At 41.5% G+C, this 18738-nt stretch overlaps 1 protein-coding gene across 2 annotated transcripts in view; it reads left to right on the top strand.

Annotated features, from left to right (window-relative positions):
* The first annotated feature begins 1308 nt into the window (after positions 1-1308).
* KLHL10 (kelch like family member 10) overlaps positions 1309-18738 on the top strand; it is a 100946-nt gene continuing 83516 nt past the window's right edge. The window contains exons 1-2 of one of the 2 annotated variants that reach the window (XM_086920494.1): positions 1309-1505; positions 9564-10053. In XM_086920494.1, coding sequence (XP_086776620.1) covers positions 1309-1505; positions 9564-10053 — 687 coding nt within the window. Of the gene's footprint in view, positions 1506-9563; positions 10054-18738 lie in introns of those variants that run through there. The other variant, XM_086920495.1, reaches the window with a different exon arrangement.

Here is an 18738-nt window from a genome sequence, read left to right as displayed (position 1 = left end):
GCAATATCAATCAGGGTATTCCTCAATCCCAAAGTGATAATGTTTCTTTGCAGAAAAGAGCCACGAAGAAACCAAAGTGGTTGTCAGATTTTGTTGCCTACATGGTGGGAAAATTTTAAGTTTTACATTTTATTTTTTTTATTTTTTTTATTCCTTTATTTGTTTCATTTTATAAGGGAGGAAGGTGTGTTGTGTTCACATGTTAATTCTCGTGCTTGCTTGCCTCGCGCTTGCATTCATGTGCACATACTCGTGCCTGCCTCGCGAGTGTATTTCCTTTCAAATGTATCTCGTGATCTGTATTCATTCAAATGTATATGTCTCGCTACACTGTGCAGTTTGTAATGTACCATTCCGTGCCATTCAGTTACTGGAGATCAGTTACTGCTGTTGCACGGAGCCATCGGATGTGTGCCAGGGATTGCTTCCTACTTTGGAATAAACTTACTTTTAATACCGTTTGTCTTCCTGGATATTGATTTAACAAATGGCATTTAGACTTTCAGAGAAATGGACAGACTTCCAAACATTTAAGGAATCAATTGTATGACATTTTGTAACTTGTTCTCTAAAAGGGTGTCTGTAGCCTCAGCATAGAGCTGGGTTCAAGGTAATAAAAAACGTGTATCTTGTATCTTACCAGCTGTCACTGCGCCTCTCCTGCTTCCACACTCTTCATGTAGTTGATTCTCTTTGTATCGTCAAGTAGTAGAATTCCTGGTAGAAAGAAGTCAAAGTTGCAGCAGGCTTGAGAATGATGTTTGGGGCGTCAATGTCATCATTGAGTTGAGGCTCTGTACACGCGCATGGTCTCATCAGGCCAGCATTAACCTTATTAGAAAATTACCCATTCTGCTCCAAACTATGGAGCTTTCTGTCCAATAAAACCTGTATGTCTCACAAAAGAAGAAATATTGCTCCAAAGGCCCAGTGCTTGCCAGAGTGGGTCTACAAACTGGGCGGTATTCTTCAAGAAGCTCACCATAGTCCATATTTAAATAGAAAAGTAACACACTCTTTTGGTAGGATTCATTCAAGGGTCAAAGGTTCCCTAAAAGGCATTGTGAGTCAAGATCCCATCAAAACAGTCCCTCTGTGCTCCTACAGCCCAGTCATTCCAACCTGTGACTCCGGTTACTAGATGCACAAAGAAGATTCTAGAATGCAGAACACCAGCTGACCAATGAGGTCACCATGGGATGTGCTCTAGAACCTCTGAGCCATACATCCAACACAAGAACATGAAGGGTAGGAGAGTAAAAGGCCGGTAGCTTGTACGGAGAGCGTCTCCCGTTCGCCGAAACTGCCATGATGGATGTAGAGGAACCAGCGGCCACATCCGGCTTCCACCAGAGCAACATGGAAAGGAAGATGAGTGCCATGGCGTGCACCATCTTCAATGAGCTAAGATTGGAAGGGAAGCTCTGTGATGTGGTCATTAAGGTCAATGGGATCGAGTTCAATGCGCATAAGAACATACTTTGTAGCTGCAGCTCATACTTTAGGTCAGTTTACAAAACAACATTCCTACTCAAGAAATGATTTTAAAGTGTGTCAGGCTTCAGTGGCACCATTATGCATATGACAATGATGCCCATGTCTTTGTTAAGACAGCCTAGAGTCAGGCAAAAAATCCCAGTGACTTATTTGACTTGTGTAGCCAATGGAAGGGGGTCACAACTGCCTGTAACAAAATCCCACTAAATGATACTGGCAGCTTTTGATTCAGAGGGGCCACTTAGGTTGGGTCAATGCAAATTTGGGGTTTCATAAAACTCTTCCTGTAGCATAGGTGTATTTGAGTTGAGTTGAGTTGAACTGAGTTGAGTTGGGCTGAGTTGATGGAAAGTTACTAATACAGCACACTTTACAAAAACCATGTTGCTAGGTACCACAAATGGCAGTAGAAACTTGTATAAATTCCATATCCTGCTCATATATTCAACATTTAAGTGAAATGTCTCCTAAGTCTTTATTAACCATGAAAGCAAAGACATTGCAATCCAAGGTGCTTTGAAATGGAGCTCTTATAAGGTGCTGGTCGATTGTAATAATAATGTAGGATTCAGGAAACACGGGGGTCAGTAGTAATGCCTCTAATCGTTTCTTAATGTTCCTGAGATAGATTTGTAACTTTCAAATTAGCAGTTTCTTGAATTTCTAAAACCAATAAGAGGGTCTGTGAACCAGCTTATAAACAAGCTATTTGATGCCAAAGTATTAAGGTTGCAAATGTGTTTGCTTGCTAGTGATATTCCAGCTTTTTATCTGCTTCTGGTAGAATGTTATTGTATAGCTTTTTATTGCAATAGCGTTGGACTCATTGGATAAGTGATAAAATGTGTGCACAAAAATAATTTGCATACAAATATCTGCTTTTTCCGTTAGGGGCTGGGCGCAAAGTGCATATTTATGCACAGTCACTTTGATCTGCTACGACCTGGTAATAAATAAAGATGCAAACTAATGTGCACAGTGTAATAACATATGCACATGATGTGTAAAAAGCATGGTTCATATTATTCCCTATTACTTACCATCATTGTCATAATCAGGTGCAGATACGCATGACCTACAAAAGTGTTCTTATTTGCATCCTGATGTTTTTGCACCTGTTGTTATCTCTTTAATTTAGGTGACCCTGATAGAGTAATGTAATATATTTTTCACAACTTTTTGAGATTTGTGAAGTAATTTTTTGTGATGTATTAAGATCAAAGGTCATAAGATGTCAGTGTCTCTGATGTGATGTAAGGAGGAGAGTCAAATGGTGAGTAATATCACATCTGTTACCCCTTTAATTTTGGCAAAATGATACCAGAGTCTATCTAATATATGCAACCCATATACATAATATAGCCTATTGTAAAACGTTTGTATACTATGGTTGCTATTATTATCAACGAAGGTGAGAAATATTTTGCATCTAGCATTTCTCAAATCAACTGTTTCATTAAAACTCACAATGGCTTTCATAACTCAGATTAATGTTTATTTCAGCAATTAGTTACTTCGAATGATATATGGGTGTTTCAAGGGAAAATACATTTTGCAGCTTTGCCCCAAAGTTCTTTGAAGCTATTTAGATGTAATTTACCTTTAGCCCTTGGTTGCATGTCAGAATATCATTGAAGAGCATATTGTCTTACATGCATATTGACTTTAAAATATTGTTTACAAAATATCAGCCCATTGAGTGTAGATTTTACTTTCATTAATTAATTTATTTAGTGTTTTGTATAGCTCTAACGTGACCCGTTAGAGTATCAGAGCGCTTTACAGCAATACCAGTTATATACAAGATTTAGTAAAAACAAGTTAGATACAAATTGGAGCAGGCGAACAGTGCAGGAAAAAAACAGGCTATTTACAGGGAGTAGGAGTGGCGATCAAGAGTACAGTTGGGGAGATAGCAGGAGGACATTGGCAGGAGCAGAGGGAGACTGCACAGCACCTGCCCTTGCCCTTAAAGTGACAGTGAGGTGGAAAAGAATGCATAGTGGTAAGCAACGTCACTGAAAAAGGAATCACGTGGTTTACAAATATGAGAGCAAAGTCGGCAGCCCGTTTAATAACTCCAATGGCTAAATGGGTAAATATATAGGTCCTGATTCACATTTTTAGGGGAGCAGGGTAGTGGCAGGGGAAGATCGCTGTGCCACCGCTCCACTGAAGGTCACTGCCGCCCGCCAGATTATGAATTTTAAGTTGTCTGGTGGATGGGTGGCGCTGCGGGCCTGCGGCTGTGCTTCTTTCAAAGGTTAAGCCCGCACAACAAGGTTCTTGTGTGGCATGGACTCAAAAACCCAAAAATTATTAAACAATGACTACTGTTCAATAAGAGGTAAGTCACTGGTAGCAAGTTGTTTGTTGCACAGAAATGGACATATAAGTCAACATTTCGGTCTTAACAGATCAATTCACAAGACCATCATCAGGACGGGTAATGAAATATATACCGATGACCCTTTGAAGGAGAACTGTTATGGCCAACTTAAAGATGAATTAATTTTGTTGGTGACTGGTTCTCACTGAGGTAGAACACTCAGATTGGAGTCGACGTGTATTTGAATCACAGGTCTTCTCTCGAGAAAGTTCAGTTGAATTCGGTATTCAGTTTTCAGAGTCTAAATTGGAGCTTCATCCGGCAAAATCACGGCAAAGTGTTCATGAGCACGTCGACTCCAATCTGAGTGTTCTACCTCAGTGAGAACCAGCCACCAACAAAATTAATTCATCTTTAAGTTGGCCATAACAATTCTCCTTCAAAGGGTCATCGGTATATATTTCATTACCCGTCCTGATGATGATCTTGTGAATTGATCTGTTAAGACCGAAACGTCGACTTATATGTCCATTTCTGTGCAACAAACAACTTGCTACCAGTGACTTACCTCTTATTTAACAGTAGTCATTGTTTAATAATTTTTTTGTAACAGTTTGGACTTTTATCTTTTGTAATATAGGAATGAATGTAATATTCCTTGTATATCAGATTTCTCCATTTGTTTCATTCTCATGACTGATAAAGAACCCTTGTGATTTTACAACAAATAATAACATCTTTTGATAAAAAAACCCTTGTGTTGCATATACTTATTTTTCTAGCTAGTGTGGTAGTTGTTTTTTCAAGTAATTGATATCTCAACTAAATACAGCAACTGATGTTTACAGTTTGAATCTCAACAATTGTTTTCAGTATAGATTCTACATGCTGTCAATAATATTTCAGAATAAATCCCTTGCAGGCAATTAATACTTTAAATGATTTTGGGCACGATTCAAAGATTGCTGTAGCAGTACATGTGAATACTTCTAAGTTGCTCCTAAATGTTAGCCAGGAGTATCACAAGTGTAATTCACAACAACCTCTATGACTTGCATAAGCTTTCCTACCAAATGTCAATTGACTGCTAAATACTTCCTGGTTACCTTTCCCCCACCAAATTCTGAGAGATGCAACTATGTTACTGTCCAAACCCTTTGCACAGATTGCAGAAGTGATGTTTTAAAATGGAGGGAGGGTGGCTGTGATGTACTTGGAGACCTATGCCTAGAGGGTTATTTTATAACCAGAGAGGATGCCTTTGACTCCTTCACCTTAGACAAGGGGCAATATTTACAATATATGAAGCTGTCCGCGACAGCCCGAGAATTTTGGCCTTGTTTTCCAGATGAACTGGCGCCCTCACATGCACTGACGTCGCTACTATCCATTGCGGATGCACGTAGGCTGATATCCCATATGTACCGAGAACTTCATGAGGATAGTCCTACGCTGATGTGTGATATGCTGGACTCACAGACTGGGGGAGTTAGGGTCTGACCCGGTTGGTAGGGAAGGGGACCTGCGACAACCAGAGGGCTCCGGGGGTCTCCGCGACGGGTGCTCCCTAGGTTGTGGATACGAAGCTTAGGCCGAAGTTCTGTGATAAGTAGAGACACCATAATATGTCTGTTATTTCAGAAAGAAAGATTACGAGTGCGAAGTGGGAGGGAAGGTAAGGTGTTGGGTAATGTTCCTTATCACTTTTGTTAATTGTGGACACTCCTTCCATCATTGGGGGACTGCGCATTTGTGCTGGATTTCTCCTGCTTTATTTGTTTTTGTGAAAATCAATAAAGACTATATAAAAAAAACTGTCACTGGCCTAACAGTTGACCTAAATAACCACACAGGCATCTATCATTTATCCAAAGTAAAAAATATTTCCCTACCTGGAACATCTCAAAAAGTGCAATCTGCAATCTTACCGACGTATCTAAACTAGATTACATCAACTACATATATCTACGGTTCTTTTCCTAACAAGACATTTGCAGCTCAATTAATAACCAGAACTTCCAGGCACAATGGATCCTCACCAGTTTTCAGGCAGCTGCTTTAGTTGTCGGCTGAGAAGCAGATTCAAATTGAAGACTTGAGCACAGAAGGCCAAGCCTGAATTGCAGAGTCTTCACACATGGAACATGCCACCCTAGCATCTGTGTATATGGTGAAGATTTTCAAGTGACCCACCAATGCAACAACCTTCAACATCAACTATGGAAAATCTGTAAAATACACACTTTATAACATCTCTTATGTAGGGTTTTTACCAGTAATATTTTTTTAACTGCATATTTTGTGGTGTAGGTTTTGAGATGATGTAGTCTCAGTCAGCTAAGTAAATAACTAATTTTCAAAGAAATCTTAATATGATAAATACTTCACAGATGTATGGCATGCTAGTACCTCAAGTTTTATATCGAAAGATATTTTTCCCTTTCCTTTCTTCTTTTTTAGGTTCATGCAGATGGCACACTATCTGTAGCCTCTACATGATGGGCTAAACACTAGTGAAGGGGTTGCCAAAAGCTTAACTGCTCACTCAACTATTGCATATACATTGGAATTGATCAGGATTACTAATAATGATTCAGGTAGTTTATAGATTAAAGTTAACTTTATGTCCATTAGTAGTATGGCTTAGCTTAATATTGAAAGATCTGGCTGTCTTACTGGCTCCAATATTTGCAGAACTGGTTACTTTATATTAGTCCGCAGTTTAGATGTCCTGCAGAGGTCATGCCCTTCTATATAAAAAAAAAGCCTCTTTAGATACTACTTAGTTTAGAGGTAACCTCTTTCTAGTACCTCTTTTTGTTGAAGATGTCAACGCTTCAAATACGCTTCAAAGACAGAGGTCAAATGTCAGGATATGCCTGCTGACAAATTGCTGCTTCTGGTTTTTTTAACATAGGAATTAGTGTTTACAAGCTTTTTTCGCTTTGCAGCCAGAGAAAGAAAAAGAAAGTGAAAATGTGACAATCTTGCTGAGGTAAAGTGAACGTGAGATGAAAGGCTGTTGCCATTTTTGTAACACACGACAAAATGTTAATAGCTGTATAAAACCTCGCAAATTCAGCACTTAGGAAAGAAAAAATTAAGCACATTTTTTATAATTCTGAAGAGTGATGGAAGCAAAGTTGTTAATAGCTTCTAAACAAATCAAGACACTTTACTTGGTAATGCACAAATGAGAAGTATACTCTGAAACCTTATTTCCACGCATTATCATCCGTGTGCAATGTAGTTTTATCAGTAAAACTATATGTCTGTGGTAATTTAGTGTCCATTTCAGTAGAAAATCTGCTCGCTGAAAATGACAGTGCGCTGCCGCATGATGATTTAGTTACATTAAAACATCACCCGTCTCATGTCCATTAAGGCTAGGTGGGAGGTGAAAATCTGTCCTTCTAAAAAGTAGCTTGTAGGTCTAAAAAGTTTGGGAATCACTGATCTATCTGATACGCACGGTTCCATACATTGAGAACAAAGAATACATTTTTCCCATTTAAAAAAGCGATCTTTCCCCCCAATCTTTTATTGTTTTGTCACGCTCAGCCACATATATATTGAATTGCAGCCTAAAAATCTATCTTTGTCACCATACTTTTCTTACCAGTTCTCTGTATATTGCCTCAAACACCACTGCTGGGGCAGCAGAGTGGAGGGTTGTGTATAGATCATGGTATTACATGTACACGATTTGATAACATTGAAAAATGAATAAACTTACTTTAGGAAAACAGAAAAGAACAAACAATCAGTAGTGATTAGTGGTATTAATCTCAAAACTGCAAGACCATTTACAATCACAAGTGCATAGAGTGACAATATAAACTGGAATAAATGGGGAGAGATCATGGAGAAACGGGAGAATGCGGAGGAGTGGGAGGAGAAAACCTAAAATGTTCCATATAGAATATGACAGAGAAGCGTAAGAGCAGACGTGAATGACCGTAAGAAGGAAGAGAAAAATAAGAACTTAGCTATAAGGAGCTCTTTAAGATCAGATTTGAAAATCTGCAAGGGGAATAGCGTGTCTAATGTGTGCTAGGAGTACGGTCTAGATCTTGAGGGCCTTGCTTAAGGAGAAAGGATGTCTTCCTGAAGTGGTGGAATTCAAAATATAGTAGGATTTGCATCTTATCATTCTGATGGTACCAGATAATAAGTGTTTGTTGAACGTTGTGGAGATCAGTTGATGTGGACAGCTTTGTAGGCAAAATAGGCTGTTTAATTTGTCACATGGGTTTCACAGGGAGCCACTGGTGGTATTTTCTATACATGTGTGAGAACATCAAATGTTTTAGTGCAATCTGAAAGATGAATCTGATGGGTGCAAGGAGGTGAGTCTTCGGAGGACAGTGAATAAGATCTTGCTATACCCAATCTGAGCTGTCATGTGCAGATGTGAGATCCTTGTTGGAAATGAAGTGTTTTATAGTGTGCAGCAGCTTACGTTGCTATCCTTCTGGGTATTGGACTTATGGCTTGCAACATTTAGCAACTCACCTTTGTGATCTCCTCCTTGGCTTTACCAACCTATAACACACCAGACATGCTACTTGGCTGCTACAAATCTGGGCTCACTGGTGGCTGCTGGCTCTAAACCACTTGAAGAACTTGCATCACCATACTGACCTTGCCTACATAGGCTGCAGTCTACCTTCTAAGTCATCAGTCCTGAAGAACAGTGTTCAGTATCAGGAGGTGCAGTTTAGAGTCTTGTATTTCCTGTTTCATACATCCCACCTTGGAAATGTCCATGACAACACAACACAACACTGTGTTGACAAAGGGTTTGGCCACCAAGGATTAGAGTGGGAAATCAAAGCAGCTTCTGCACAACTGATGATCCCCCACTCAAAACTTGAAAAAATAGCGCACTCTAAACCACAATTTGAAATACACTAAACAATTAATGGCAACCCCACCCCCAAAGAGAATGGCCCACAAAACATGGTGAATGCCCTCTATGCCAACCTTGCAGCTCTCATGTTCTACTTGGAGGTGAATGTACCACAGAGTCTCTGCCAGTGAAGTCTTAGCTGATTACGCCAATGAAAACACTTGACCCGGTTGAACCACCAATGGCCATTGGCTCACAATGACAGTCATCCTGTCTTTTTTAATTAATGGCTGGAATCTATCACTGATTTTCCTTGCAGTATTGCCATGCAGAATTTGATGCTCCATGAAAAGAAAATATGAAATGTGTCTTAAAACTTGAAACACCAACTTTGGGAGTGTGTTGTTGAAAAGCAAAAGTGAATGCAGAGCAGACAAAAAACACGTAGTGGCCTACACTGAATTTAAGTGTGTTGAAAGTGCATCACTACACAGGGGGATGCCCTTACTTCAGAAGGATTCCACCCCCTCTGGCATGCAGTATTCTCCAATTATGGCAGGCAGTCCTCTGCCAACGAGACAGAGGCTAAGCCTCTCACTGACTAGGTGGGCCAAAGGACCACCCGCAGAACCCTAAATTAGCTCCTTTGTTTATAATCAATATATTCAGTAAAAAATAATGAAATTTTGTTTTCAATCAAGGTGCGATGACAGGTGCTTGAAAGATAGTGCAGGTTTGGGAGATGGAGGATACCAATTATAACATAAAGACTACTTCTGTTTTTATTTAATACATGCCCAAGTTTCATGTTTTGTTCAGTTCTAGATGCTTTGTGTTTGCTACAGAAGATCCTGCTGAAAACCATCTTTCTCTTTACACCTCCAGAGCTCTATTTACCAGTGGTTGGAATAACACAGAGAAGAAAGTCTACAGTATCCCCGGGGTTTCCCCCGACATGATGAAGCTGATCATCGAGTATGCATACACTAGGACAGTCCCCATCACGGCTGACAATGTCGAGAGGCTTTTAGCAGCAGCAGACCAGTTCAACATCATGGGCATCGTGAGGGCATGCTGTGAGTTCTTAAAGTCCCAGCTGTGTTTGGACAATTGCATTGGCATATGTAAATTCACGGACTATTACCACTGCCCGGAACTTCGGCAGAAGGCCTATATGTACATACTGCACAACTTTGAAGAGATGGTGAAAGTGTCGGCTGAGTTCTTAGAGCTCTCTGTGTATGAGCTGCGGGACATCATTGAGAAGGACGAGCTCAACGTGAAGCAGGAGGATGCAGTCTTCGAAGCCATTCTGAAATGGATCTCACATGACCCTGCACGAAGGAAGCAGCATATCTCCATTCTTCTGCCGAAGGTAATCGCATCTTACTGAGATGTACTTCCATTGTAAGTTACTTCGTCACTTGTTCCCCTACCTCTTCCATGTTTTATAGAAAATGTCTAAGTGCAGGATGTGATATGAATCCCTGCCATTCCCCGAATACTTTACCAAGTGAAGGCAAATGCCATATAAGAAAAATTCACTTGAATGTGTGCTCCTTCAAAGAGTTGGGTTTGGAATTCCTGCTATCATTCAGAATTGTACCATAAGAATTCTAAAGACCCAAGAACATTTCAGAGTTTCTAAAGACTAACATTGCTATAACCCTTAAAATGCAATTTGCTGGAACATTTTGTATGAGTTAGGAGATATGTGAAAGACAAATTTGCAAATGGAATCACTTCTGGTGGCTTGTGGATGGGTGAGGTGGTAATGTGGCAGCTAAAATATTGCAATTTCTAGCTGAGTGCCAGGTCCATTGCCTCTGGTTTGATCACCGCTCAGTTCAGATGTTTGAATCTATAAACTCCCAAGCAATCCTTGACTCCTGAGTTACAGTGTGTTCTGGGTGTGAGGTTAGGAGTTGGTTGTCTGTTTGAAGAGTGTGCCTTGTAAAATGTAAGAATATTTTATAGCGGAGCGTGGCGGCTTTACTGTACAGACACTTGTGAGTGGAGCGCAGGTTTTGGAGGTGATTCAGCTTTTAAAAGGGAGTGAGTGTTGTGTCCTATGCGAGGAGGTGATCAAATGCAATGGCTATTTCCAAATATGTGTCTTGTTACAGCATTCTGACTTTGAGATTTGGTGCGGACAGCCTGGAAGATAGGGTCTGATGCATTTCTCTGGTATCCCATAAACAGCTGGGCCCAGATGTACTTAGGCTTTGCACCGGTGCAAAGCCAGAGCTATAATTTGTAATTCTGTGAGACATTTCACAACGTCAAATCCAATTTATGGGGAGTCATTATGGGCAGATTAGCACAAACACTCATAGGTTTTGATGCAAGGCCGATCAACTGAGACCGCCTGCCCAGACTTTGCATCAAAACATCAAAAGTAACACCTAGTAAAAATAGGCCCAAACAAGTTGGAATGTGTTGATTTCTGCAGAAAACAAAGCTTCAGTGCACAGCACACAAGCAATGCATCTGACTCGTATGGGGTTGTCTACACACAATAATTTGTACTGGAAAGGGATGACTCCAGTGCAAATCCTGTGGAAGGCAGTGTACGCACTTCTCTGTGTGCTAGTGTGAGGCTGTGTCACACGCAAGGCAGCCAGTTTGTGCAGCATCCCTGAAGATGACAGCAGAAGTAGGTCAACCTTTGTAGATATGACGCTGTGCTGTTTTTCCCATGTGCATAACATGTTTAGATGCTGATCCGCATTGCATGAAGGCTTATTAAATCATGTGTCTGCTTTGGACCACTTTAATCTGAAAAAAGCTTGTGGTCATTCATATTTTGGTAGGACAAGAACATTTACAATGATAATTTTTGATCATGTTGTTTGGTAATGTTTACAGTTGTGGGTTGTCAGTGTAGGAGTGATATTGCTTATCATAATTCGAGTGATCCAGAGGCAAGGGCTCAAATGTAGTTGGAGAACAGCCGACAGGTGGACACTGGGGCAACTTCACAAGAGACTTGGTGGGAGTCAGAGCAGAAGGATCCTAATTTCAGTATTGCAGGTGTTTGGCAGGGAAGAGAGAAGAATCTGAAGCTGTACGCTGATTTACCAGTATCAGGAGGCAAACCTATTCTGACACTTTCACATTGTGTATTTAGACATAGCAAGGACTTGATGAATTGTATAAGATTAAGTAACTTGTGAATTGAGTTACTCCATATTATCCAATATGTTATTTATGGGAACATGATGGAGTGTTTTTTTTCTATGTAGATATGTTTTGGAATGGTATTTTTCAATGTTTACATGCTGGAATATCTGTCATTATAATTACACCTTTGTCCATATATTATTTATAATTCATGAAAGGGTTTTCTTTGCGGCCTGCCCTGCCCTTGAATCTTCTATGTGTTCCTCCATCCAAGTGCAACACCTGTGTGTCTCCCCTCCTTCGGCTCTTTGTGCTCCCACATCCCCAACAGCTCCAATGTGTGACTTCTTAACCGCTGCAGCCACTTTGTTGCTGTCCTGACTAGACTTGCTGGTCCCTGATGTGTCGCTTGCCCCTGGAGCCCCTCCAAGCTCCACACAGCATCCCTACAGACCTGTGTTTTTGTCAAATAGTAACACTATCTTGTTTCTGACTTCACCAAGAATGGTGGGTACCCTAATTGTTCTGAATCCAAATTGGTGGTCATGAAGAATTAGCTTGTCCTTGATGCATTTTTGTAGCTGTCTTGTAACTTCACTTTATATGCTCTTGCTAGGGAAGTGTAGGTTGGAAATTGGGCAGCAGTTGGTCAAGACATTTGCGTTTGCAGACGGTTTTGAACTATGCAGAAAGGATGAGTTGATCACAGTAGTAAGATAAGCCTCAAGGAATGGGAGGAGCTGTGTCTTACATGTCATCATGAAGGGTACCATAGGTGTTTATTTCAAAGCTTTTGTCAGTTGGGCCATCCTTGAAACTTCCTCCTTTGTCACTGGGTGGAAGGATGTGAACGAAGATTAAATCGGAGGTGGGGTCATCAGAGGATAAAATGGTGGTTCTGCATTGCTGGAGATGGACTCGCATATTTTGAACATTTTGCATTCACAGTACAGTTTTTCAAGGCTTTCGGATTTATCATTTCCTGGTAGTTACATTTTGTTAAAAATCTCCCTAGTTTAATTTGTGGCCTTGTTGATTCATTTGTTGAGGTAAGCCTATTGGTTTAATAAATAGTTTTGCTCATCTATCCTTGATTTTCACCATCGGTGTTCAAGAATATGCTGGTGAATTTAAGCTCACCTGGGTCCACATTAAACTCTTTGTTAAGGTTAATGTTAAAATTTCTTATAAAGCGCTCGTACACCGATTGGTTCCTTTGCGCTGAACTTAAGAATTTTGCTGGGACCGCATGTGTTTAGTTGTCTGCAGAATCTAGTTATAAGCTTGGGTAAATAGAAGTCTACGGAATCTGACGAATTCAGTGCAGGTTCTAATATCTAACGGGAGAGTGTTCCAGAAGCTGGGGGCCAATACCGCAAACCTGCAGCCACCTATTTGTGTCCGTTTATAGAAAGGAATAGTTAAAAGGTTCCTGTGGGCTGTTCATAAGCTCCGCGCAGGTAGGTATTTCTGGACAAGTCTGGATATACATTTTGGGCTAGGCCCATGCACAGCTTTAAAAATAAAGCAGCCAACTTTAAACGCACATCTTTGCGGGATGGGAAGCAATGTAGCTCTTTCATAGTGGGAGAGATGTGTTCTCATCTGGGTTGTTCGGATATCAACCTTGCTGCCTGGTTTTGAACCATCTGCAGTCATTTGGTGAGATAAAGCGGAATGCCAAAGTATAAAGAATTGGCATAATCCAGGTGAGATATCACCATGGCTAAAACCACCTGGATTAAGGCTTCCTGAGTGAGTAATCTGCTAATATTCTTTATCTTCCTCAGCTGAAAGAAACAGGTGGAGGTCACTGCTCCTATCTGAGATTTCATAGTGAGATCAGTATTGATGATCACTACCAGACTTTTTGCGGAGGAAGAACGGTTAGGTGGGGAGCCTAGTTCACTTGGCCAGAATTGTGCCTTCCAAGGGTTCAAAGGGTCACCTATCAGAATCACTTCTGTTTTATCTGGGTTCAGTTTTAACCGGTTGTTATTCATCCAGTCACGAATGTGTAACATCGTTGCCTGGAATTCAGATATCGAATCAGATGAATTAGCGATTGAAAACCCCAGTTGCAAGTCATCTGCATAATTAAACGTGCATACCTTCCTATTTTTCAAGGAGTGAAGTAAGGGAAGAAGGTAAAGATTGAATAAGTGAGGGACAATGAGGAACCCTGCGGTACTCCACATGTCGTAGCCATTTTAGGTGCAGAAAATTGTGAGAGACGCACTGACTGAGTACGTTCCTCAAGAAATGACTCAACCCAGCTGGACACCATCCCTTTGAGACCGGCCGTCCTGACACAGTCGATCAGGATATCATGATCAACTGTGTCAAATGCAGCTAACAGATCCAGCAGCACCAAGGCCTGGGGGGAGCCCTTATCGGCTTTCTTTTGAAGCGTATCCAGTACAATGAGTATTACTGCCTCAGAAGAATGGGTGGGATGGAACTCTGCTAGGTTATGATCAAGGTACTCCGACTGCTCAATGAAAGTACAGGGGCATTTGGCCACGAGAGATTCCAGTATTTTGGCCAGATAAGGAAGCAGGGAGATAGGCTGATAGTTAGTCAAAATCCCAGGGTCCGCACCTGATTTTTTTATCAGGGGGACAACTGTTGCTTCTTTAAACACCTTCAGAACACAGTCCTTTGCTAGAGATTTATTAAGGAGTGCCAAGGCAGGTCCGAGAAAAATGGTAAAAACTTCTCTTAAAATATGTGGCGGACAACTGTCCTTAGGAGATCCTGACTTTACTTTAGACAGAAGGTGCAAAAAAGTCTGTCTGTCTATTGCTGAGAACTGTTCAAGAGAGAAGGAGTTTTCCAGCATTGATGGTGAACCCTCAGGAGCAGGGCAGCAGGGAATACTGGCTTTTATTGTAACAATGATATCGATAAAGAACAAATTGAGGGAGTTACAAAAAGCTTGGCTGGGAGTAGATTTTAATGTAATTCTATCAGGATTGGATAATTCGTCCACAATGGTAAATATTTCTTTGTACTTGTTGGTGGGCTCATTATTTTTGAAGAGAAATTACCTGCCTTAGCTGAAGAAATTGGTTTTTTATACTCTTTCAGGTGGATCAAATATCTCTCTTTTTTTATCTAGAGAATAATTAGTTCTCCATTTCCTTTAGGCTTGACGAAGTGCTAGTTTTTGGCTTCTTAAATCTGGGGAGAACCATTTTTGTGCCTCGTGGTGTCTTGCTAACCAAATAGATTTTAGTGGGGCGTATTCATTGATGTCCGCAGTAAGCCATGCGTGAGATTTTTTTCGCTTGAATTGATTGACGTGTGGTGAATGGGAACTGTGTTTGCTAGAGAGGCATGGAATTAGATTCTATTCATATTATTCCAATTCCTAGCTACTAGTCTTTTTAGACTTGGGGGTTTTACTATGGCAATGTCACTGATAGTAAACTGAATTAAAGAGTGATCAGACCAAGTGCAGGAGGAGACAGTCAATGCAGATACTGTAATATTGGCTGTCCACACCTGGTCCAGCATGTGTCCCTTATTATGTGTGGCCGTAGTTATTTGTTGAGTGAGGTTTAATCCATATAAGCAGATCATTCAGTTCTTTGGCATGGGGTCCGCCCATGTATAGTTGGCCCAATATTTAAAATCAACAATCAGAATTTTTTTTGCATTGTGGATAATTAGCCAAACCAACTGTTCAGCTAGGGAATAGGGCAACAAGGACATATTCTTGGGCGGTCTATATAGTAGTACGCAGATTAAAGGAGTGAAAGCTGACTCCAGCTTAAGGACTAAATTATCTACCAAAATATATTTTTGTTAGTATATTAGTGTTTTTGTTTTTGTTTTATGTAGCACAAACTGGACCTGCAGGTATCAGAGCGCTTTATATGAGCACCAGTTGCATTACAGATGGACACACATTCATTTTGTCAGGCATGGGGAGATTAAGTGATTTGCCCAGAATCACAGGATGGTGTGCATCCCTGATGAGTCTCGAACCTGGTTCTCCCGCTTCAAGGTCAACCGCTCTAGCCATTAGGTCACATTCTCTCCCCTTAATGTGGTTAATATATTCCTGCTAATTGTTTTTTCCTGGTACGCAAAGTAGCTAATTCCTGGAGTGGATGAGTTTTTACAGTAGAAACAAATGGTCTGACCGTAACTGCAGCTTGATTGACATGTTGTTGATGTCAAAATTATGAGTACACTGTCCTAAGGATGACCAGCTACAAGAGTTGGTCAAAGCACAGCTTGAGTGAAGTCTAAGGCCTCCATGTTTTCCCGAAAGTCTGAGGCTGCATTTGAATCTGGTCTGTAGATCCAGTGGTTGAAATCATATTTAATAAGGATGTTACGACAATTGCCTGGAGGTAGAAGGTCATTCAAGGAATTACCCCAAGAACAAACAGCTATGGTCTGGAAACAGTAGGTCACAATCACACAATCACAATCACAGCATTTATATAGCGCACTACTCCCCCAGAGGGTCTCAAGGCGCTAGGGGAGGGGGGTCCGCTACTGCTCGAACAGCCAGGTCTTGAGTTGCTTCCTGAAGGAGAGGTGCTCCTGGGTCAGGCGGAGGTGGGTCGGGAGGGAGTTCCAAGTCTTGGTGGCGAGGTAGGAGAAGCACCGTCCCCCTGTGGTGGCTCTTCGGATGCGGGGGACGGCGGCGAGGGCGTGGCCGGTCGATCGAAGCTGGCGTTTGGGAGCGTAGAAGTTTAGGCGGCTGTTGAGGTATCCTGGGCCTTGGTTGTGTAGGGCTTTGTGTGCGTGGGTGAGGAGACGGAAGGTGATTCTCTTGTTGACCGGGAGCCAGTGCAGGTCTCTCAGGTGTCCGGAGATGTGGCTGCGACGGGGGATGTCCAGGATGAGTCGTGCTGAGGCGTTCTGGATCCGCTGGAGTCTCTTCTGGAGTTTGGCAGTGGTTCCGGCGTAGAGGGAGTTGCCGTAGTCCAGACGGCTGGTGACGAGGGCCTGGGTGACCGTCTTCCTGGTCTCGGTGGGGATCCACCGGAAGATCTTACGTAGCATGCGCAGGATGTTGAAGCACGACAAGGAGACTGCGTTGACCTGTCTGGTCATGGAGAGGGAGGAGTCCAGGATGAAGCCCAGGTTGCGTGCGTGGTCTGTTGGTTTGGGTGCGTTGCCTAGGGCGGGGAGTTGCAGAGGTCTTGCGACGGGGTGATGTCGTTGTTTCCGGCGCTGGGGTTGGAGAGCTCTTTAACGATGTTGAAGAGTTCCTTGCTGTTGTGTGCGTTGTTGTCCAGTCGTTCCTTGAATGCTAGGTCACTGGGACAATGAAAGAGCTCTTTGGTTTATTGTGCACTCTATGAAGGATACTAGATGTTTAGGAGTTCAGAGAAGGCCATTTTGTACTTTGTATTAAGATACACATTCCTCGGTTTGCTTCTCTATCCATGTGGATGATGTTGAAGCTCAAGGGGAGCAGATCATCGAAGAAGGTGACTGTGTTGTCAGTGAATTAGGAATGTGGCCATGAATTCAGTATTGAGCCAAGCATGTCCGAGCATGCTTTTGAACCCATTGTGTAATGATAACTTGTTTTAAATGCCCTTCTTGGGTGGGGCCTCGCATGTCACTTGGAAACAGCTGCTTCTGCAGGTGGCACTTGATACCTGCTGCTCATGCAGCTAGCAGAAGTTGCTAGGACTGCCTGAGGTTTGAAGCAAAAGATGTGCTTTGAGTGGCAGGTCTTGGGATGGATGTAAGTGGTCAGGATTCTATATAGTCAGTTAGATCATTTCCATATAATGTTCCTAGTGAGTAAGGTAGTGAGGTTTTTCAGGGTTAAGATAAACCTAAGGTAGTCTGTAGTCCAGACTATGGTAGTTTATGTGGATGGTGCTGTTGTTTGGTGGGATCTCTTGAACTTTATTGGATCTATGTGATGTCTATGGCGGAGCATAACGTACAACTCCTGGGAGTATCATGCCTCATTAGGGAAGTTATGCTGGGCAAATTGTGCTGGATCAAGCATATTATTCTGTGACCTGTGCATCTTTATGTGAAGTAGTTCCTAGTATATGATGACTATCCTGGCATATTGTTAATTATTCTTGTTTAATGCTTAATGGGGAGAGGGTGTGGTCTAACGGCTAGGGCAGTTGATCTCAAATCAAGGGAACCTGGTTCGAATCTCTGCAATGACACTTTACATCCTGTGATTCTGGGCAAATCACTTAATCTCCCCGTGCCTAACAAAAATGAATGTGTCCTTGTGTAACACAACTGGTGCTCATGTAAAGCGCTCTGATACCTAATACATTTGGGTCAAGTTTGCGCTATATAAAAATCTGGGGGAAAAATGCTTATACTTTTGACCAAGAGCCTATACATGTGAATGCAGAGCCTATACATGGGATTATACTAATGTTCAAAGGCACTGAAAATTAGGCTGCGGGGGTGCTGCAGCACCCCAAAATAACAATTCTGGAGTACAGAAGGTGAATGAGCAATAAAGATCCCTGTAACTTGTGTTTTTATCATTACCTGTGTGCTTAAAGACAATGATCAAATCTCAGGCTATGTCTTCTTACTAACGGCATGTTATTTTATCATGGAGATTGAGGTTTACTTTTCTTTGACTGTAATGTATAGAATTTTGTCAAGTCAACTACGAAACTATCCTGCTGGGTTACCCGGGAGTGTGAAAGGAAAAGCTGCAGGATGTCAATTATTTTCTAACACACCACAAAACCTAAATACCTGTAAAGGAACTGTCAAATATTTCAAACTATATCAGTAGGTAGGAAGGCACACATGAAACACATTTTTTAACTCTACAGTGTGAAGGAAACAAAGATTGTAATAGAATCAAAAGCAAATCGAAACATTTTACTTGATGCTAAATATTGCCTGAAATACGCCTTCCCCACATCGTTTTTATTTACCAATAAAACTGTATGACAAATTGGCTGTTTGC

This window comes from Lissotriton vulgaris, chromosome 5 (genome assembly GCF_964263255.1).
Source record: "Lissotriton vulgaris chromosome 5, aLisVul1.2, whole genome shotgun sequence".
In the NCBI taxonomy this organism is placed as follows: Eukaryota; Metazoa; Chordata; class Amphibia; order Caudata; family Salamandridae; genus Lissotriton; species Lissotriton vulgaris.
The sequence above is the reverse complement of the archived record's forward strand: the minus strand, read 5'-3'. Positions and strand labels throughout refer to the sequence as shown.